This window comes from Meriones unguiculatus, chromosome 7, assembly GCF_030254825.1.
Source record: "Meriones unguiculatus strain TT.TT164.6M chromosome 7, Bangor_MerUng_6.1, whole genome shotgun sequence".
Lineage (NCBI taxonomy): Eukaryota > Metazoa > Chordata > Mammalia > Rodentia > Muridae > Meriones > Meriones unguiculatus.
In genome coordinates, this window is record NC_083355.1 from 48,988,432 (window position 1) to 48,994,726 (window position 6,295).

General features: G+C 39.2%; 1 protein-coding gene across 1 annotated transcript; it reads right to left on the reverse strand.

Annotated features, from left to right (window-relative positions):
* Positions 1-209: 209 nt before the first annotated feature.
* LOC110565934 (olfactory receptor 4C15-like) lies at positions 210-1,148 on the reverse strand. The gene has a single exon (XM_021663716.2). The coding sequence runs from the start codon at positions 1,143-1,145 to the stop codon at positions 210-212; it is 936 nt and encodes a 311-aa protein (XP_021519391.1). The 5' UTR covers positions 1,146-1,148.
* Positions 1,149-6,295: the final 5,147 nt, after the last annotated feature.

Sequence of the window (6,295 nt, forward strand, 5' to 3'; positions counted from 1 at the left end):
TATTCATGTGAATATTTGGTTTCCAACTCAGGAGACATGTTGGAAAAACATGGGAAAACAAAAAAGGGAAAACAACATTCTTTAATCCCTAAAATAATTCCAGTTCTAGAAAACTTCTTTAACTCCTTATAAATTTATTGTAGGTTTTATGTGCAATAGTTGTGACTTCTTTACTCTCTATATTAATTATGATGAACTGTAGCATATATTTACTTTTCATTGGAAACTTTTATCAGTTGATTCCACACTTTACATATGGCATTTTTCATATCCTTATTCCTAAAAGTGTAAATCATGGGATTAAGCAAAGGGGATAGCATAGTGTAAAATATTGCTACCATTTTGTCAAAGGAGAAGGCAGTAGGAGGCCTTGCATATGTAAATATACATGGGACAAAGAACAGGACCACAACAGCAATGTGAGACCCACAAGTAGACAGAGCTTTCCATCGCCCTTCAGAACTGTGGGATCTCAGAGAGACTAAGATAAAACAGTAGGAGACAAGCAACAAGAAAAAGATTATGATGCAGATCAATCCACTGTTGGCAACCACCAAAAGGCCAAAGATGTGAGTGTCAGTGCAGGCAAGCTCCAGTAATGGGTACAAGTCACATATGAAATGATCAATGACATTGGCTCCACAGAAAGGCAGCTGCAAAGTGAAGATAATTTGTATGATGGAGTGTAAGAATCCACCTGTCCAGGCCACACCTACCAGAGTCCCACAGAGCCTCCGTGTCATAATGGAAGAGTAGTGTAAAGGCTTACAAATGGCCACATAGCGGTCATAGGCCATGGCTGACAGGACAATCACCTCAGCCCCACCAAAGAAGTGTTCAGCAAAAAGTTGTATCATGCATCCTTCAAAGGAGATAGTTTTTCTCTCATAGAGTGAATCTACAATCATCTTGGGTGTCATGGCAGAGGAGAAGCTTGCATCCAATAAAGACAGGAAAGCCAGGAAGAAGTACATGGGGGAGCCCTGCAGTGTAGGGCTACAGGCAATGGTCACTACAATCATCATGTTGCCCCCTATAGTTGCAATGTAAACAAGTAAGCATATGATAAATATTAGCTTTTGAACATTTGGATTTTGTGAAAGTCCCAGGAAGACAAATTCAGTTACAAAACTCTGATTTTGCATGGTTTCCAAGAAAAAAGGTGACTGTAGAATAGAGAGCATATCAATCAGTTTACAGTTTGAGATCACCGAGGATTTATTATAGGCAGATCCAAAATTACACTGAGTGTTTGATTTCATTAATAATACAAGAAATAACAGAAAATTTTTCAGAGTGATAGTTGAAGATCAGACTGAGGCAGCGAAAGTTTATAGAACACTTAAAACCTCTATACATGGAAAAGGAATCAGCTCCACCCGTGGAAGATTGACAATATTTTACGTAATTCTGGATTTGACAAATTATTTGAGATTCAAAATGAAAAGCCTTTTGACCTTTTGTTCATGTAATGAGGAAGCAAGGACTGCATTTATTCATATCTTCTATTTTCAGAGAGCACATAGGGATGACTAGACAACTGAAGAATACCATATCTATAAACAGAAGAAATAGCTTACATGATGAGGCAAATGAACACTACTGCTACTTCTTCAGTATTTTAAAAATCTAAACTGAACATGGTCTTTAATATATTTTTGTCACTTTTCAGACTTCTGGTTAAAATCAAATGTAATACCTGCTATGAGTTTAATAAATCATTTTGTTTTTAGAAAAGAGAAAGACCCATAGAAATTCCATGTATAGACTTAAGTATTGCAAGGGGGCAGGAGGGTGGGACCGGGAGGGGAGGAGGGAGGGGCTTATGGGGGGATACAAAATGAATAAAGTGTAATTAATAAAAGTTAAAAAAATGATAAAAAATAAAATAGCAGAAATCTAAAAAAACAATATTTAAAATATCATCATCTAAAGTTAGAACAGAGGTTCACAAAAGCAAATAACGTCACTCCTGAGTTGTTTTGTTCTAATGATGAGTAATACAAATAAAGCATTACATAGAACAGAAGCTATATTTTCCCTGTTTTAATTGTAAGAAATTCATACTTTATGATACTAAGATGAAGTCACAAAAGAATCCCCAGTGTTGAGATATTGGACTGAACAAGATCAATCTGGTTCATTGAATGAACAGGGAAAATATAGCAAATTTCCTTTTTCATCTTAAGAACAGAGCTTTTTCATCTTAAGAACTTAAGAACAGAGCAAGAACTATAATGTCTACCTGTAAGAATTAAGGCTTTGTTCAGGTTTGAATAGGACATCCTAACAAAACAAACACAATAAATGAGGAAGAGTTAGAACTTAATGGCCCAGTAGTCTATGCAAGTTGCCAACAGCTATACTGATTCAATTTCAAGTGAGGGCTTTATTAATTATTTTTCAAAGATTTATGTACAATCTTACTTGGTCTGATCATGTATAGCTCCTAATGATATGTATATTTTAAGAATAAATGACTTACTGTAGTAGGGATAAATGTCCATCCTTTTCTCCTCAGATTATGGTGATATTGCAAACTGGAAAAGATAACAACGTTCCCTATGAGAATTGTGTCATTTTCAAAGTTACTTATAAAGTAATCTATTGAAATGCGTTACCCATATAAAGATTTGTCCATTCATTCCCACTTATGCACACAGATGAAAAGAATGAGTTCTTACATGTATTACTGACAAGAATAAATGACGGAGCACATGTTTGTGAATATATATACAGGCTCATATCTGTTTGTTAAAAATGAGTAAACAACATCTGAGCAGAGGTTTTAGAGCCTCTTCATACATGGCTCTTTGATAAGGTTTCAGTCTCTGAAAGGCCCCCAGGGCTGAGTATTTTTGGCACTGTTGGTCTCCTTTTAGAGCTCCTGTCCCCTCCAGGTCTTTCTATCTTCAGAGGGCTAATATCTAGAATATATAAAGAACCCAAGAAGTTAAAAAACAACAAATCAAGTAATCCAATTAAAAACATGAGGTACAGAGATAAACAGAAAATTCACTATAGAGGAATATCAAATGGCAGAGAAACACTTAAAGAAATGCTCAATGTCATTAGTCATCAGAGAAATGCAAATCAAAACTACCCTGAGATTTCACCTTAAACCCATCAGAATGGCCAAGATGAAAAACTCAAGAGACAACACATGCTGGAGAGGTTGTGGAGAAAGGGGAACATTCATCCATTGCTGGTGGGAATGTCAAATTTTAAAACCATTTTGGAAATCAATCTGGCACTTTCTCAGACAATTAGGAATATTGCTTCCTCAAAATCCAGCTATCACTCTTGGGCATATATCCAAAATTTGCTCAAGTACACAACAAGGACATTTGTTTAACCATGTTCATAGCAGCTTTATTCATAATAGCCAGACTCGGGAAACACCCAGATGTACATCAATGGAGGAATGGATACAGAAATTGTGGTACATTTACACAATGGAATACTACTCAGCTATTAAAAAGAAGGAAACCATGAAATTTGAGGAAAAATGGTGGGATCTAGAAAAGATCATCCTGAATGAGGTATCCCAGAAGCAGAAAGGCATACATGGTATATACTCATTTATAAGTGGATATTAGACATATAATATAGTATAAACATACTAAAATCTGTACACCTAAAGAAGCTAAGCAAGAAGGAGGACCCTGGGTAAGATGATCAATCCTCACTCAGAAAGGCAAACGGGAAAGACATTGGAAAAGGGAGTAAACAGCAAACAGGACAGGAGTCTACTACAGGGGGCCTTTGAAAGATTCTGTCTATCAGGGTATCAAAGCAGATACTGAGGCTCATAGTCAAACTTTGGGCAGAGTGCAGGGAATATTATGAAAGAAGGGGGAGATAGAAAGACCTGGAGGAGATAGGAGCTCCACAAGGAGAGCAACAGAGCCAAGAAATCTGGGCCCAGAGGTCTTTCTGAGACTGATACTCCAACCAAGGACCATACATGGATATAACCTAGAATCCCTGCACAGATGTAACCCATGGCATCTCAGTCTCCAAGTAAGTGTCCTAGTAAGGGGAACAGGGACTATCTTTGACATGAACTCAAAGAGCCATAGCTGGCTCTTTAATCACCTCACCCTGATGGGGGCAGCCTTACCAGGCCACAGAGGAAGACAAAGCAGCCAGTCCTGATGAGACCTGATAGGCTAGGGTCAGATGGAAGGGGAGGAGAACATTTCCTGTCAGTGGACTTTGAGAGGGGCATGGGAGGAGAGGAGTGATGGAGGGTGGAATTGAGAGGGGATGAGGCTACCACTGGGATACAAAGTGAATAAACTGTAATTAATATAAAAAATTAAAATGCAAAAAAAAATCCACGCATTCTGCCCAAAGTTTGTCTATGGGTCTCATCCTCTGCTTCAATGCCTAGATCAGTAGAGTCTTTCAGAGCCCCTCCATGGTAGGCTCTTGTTCTATTCCCTGATTTCTCCCTCTTCCAATGTCTATGGTGTTTGCCCTTCTGAATGAGAATTGAGCATCTTCCCTAAGGTCTTCCTTGTTATTTAGCTTCTTTAGGAGTAAAGATTTTAGTATGTTTATCCTATATTATATGTCTAGTAACCATTTATGTGTTAGTATATACCATGTATGTGTATATCTTTCTGTTTCTGGGATACCTCACTCAAGATAATTGTTTCTAGTTCCCACCATTTGCCTGCAAATTTCATGTTTACCTTGTTTTTAATAGTTGAATAGTATTCCATTGTGTGAAAGTACCACAATTTCTGTATCCATTCTTCCATTGAGGGACATCTGGGTTGTTTCCAGGTTCTGGCTATTATAAATAGAGTTGCTGTTAATATGGTTCAGCAAATGTCCCTGTTGTATAGTTGAGCATATCCCAACCAAGGACCATGCATGGAGAGGACCTAAAACCCCTGCTCAAATGTAGCCCATAGACTCAGTCTCCTATATGAATTATACAGGAAGGGTAGGAGGGGCTGTCCCTGGCATGAACTCTGTGGCAGGTTCTCTGATCACCTCCCCCTGGATGGTGCAGCCTTGCCAGGCCACAGAGGAAGACAATGCAACCTGTCTTGATGAGACCTGATAGGCTAGGGTCAAATAGAATGGGAGGAGGACCTCCCCTATCAGTAGACTGGGGGAGAGTAATACGGGAAGAAGAGGAAGGTGGGATAGGATTGAGAAGAGAGGAGGGCCACAGCCAGGATAAAAAGTGAATAAATTGTAATAAATAAGAATAAAAAATGAGTAAACAACTGGAGAATTCAATACTACGATGGAGCAGCTGAGAGTGGCCATTGTCACAGTAAATTCTACCAGAGTGGACGCAGGACTACCCACAGGATTATCATCATGGATTGCTGCAGCCATGAATCATCTGAAGGAATGGGCAGGCATGGGAGCATTAGCAGGCCTTCTGGTGTTGGTCTCCTTGGTTTGCCTGTGGTATATATGCAAGATTAGAGTCTCACAACAGTGTGATGCAGCCTTGATCATTCAGGCCTTTACAGCCATTGAAGCAGGACATTCTCCCCAAGCACGGTTGGATACCATAAAAAGCTAAAATGTTACGCTCAGGATGCGAGGCTAAGCACTGCACTCAGGGTCAGCCGCTTTGGACCCAGAGAAGAGCATGTCTGGTTGCATGTGGGTTGATGCCCCAGGTCCCGCCTCTGAGAAAAAGGTATTGGTCGGGTCTGATGCTCTTTGGGTGGATGACACCTAAACGAACATCGGTACAAAGTCCCAATTTATTTCTAATATCAGAGATCAGACCTCTACTCTTGCCTGATGCATCTAAAACAAAAAGGGGGAACTGTAGAGAGCTGCGGAATGCTATGCCTTAAAGATGGAGCTGGTTTCCGCCTTCCACCTTCCCGATGGTGAGTGCTCTCTGTCACGAACAACTCCACATTTGGCTAAGGCTGAGGATCTGGCTTGCTTCCATGTATGTGGACCTATCTGCATTGCCCACATGGCACTCCTGGGTTGGCTACCCAGAGGCTATTTAAGCTGTGGGCTGGCTTTCCCCAGGGTCCGAGGATTGTTCAAGGTTTCTGAATAAACTGCATTGAAAAAAAAAATGAGTAAACAAAAGAATGATATCATTTTCTGTGGAAGTTCAAAATAACCCTTGTTTATAAATTAATATAAATCATTTTAACTATGAATAAAACTAACAAATATTCAAATTTTATATTAGTTTCTGTGCTTAGTTCTCTGATTAATTTCTCCTGGGTGTCTGTACTATGAATTCCAAAACCTTTTACAAACTATCACCAAGGAACAGGCGGATAAAACAAAC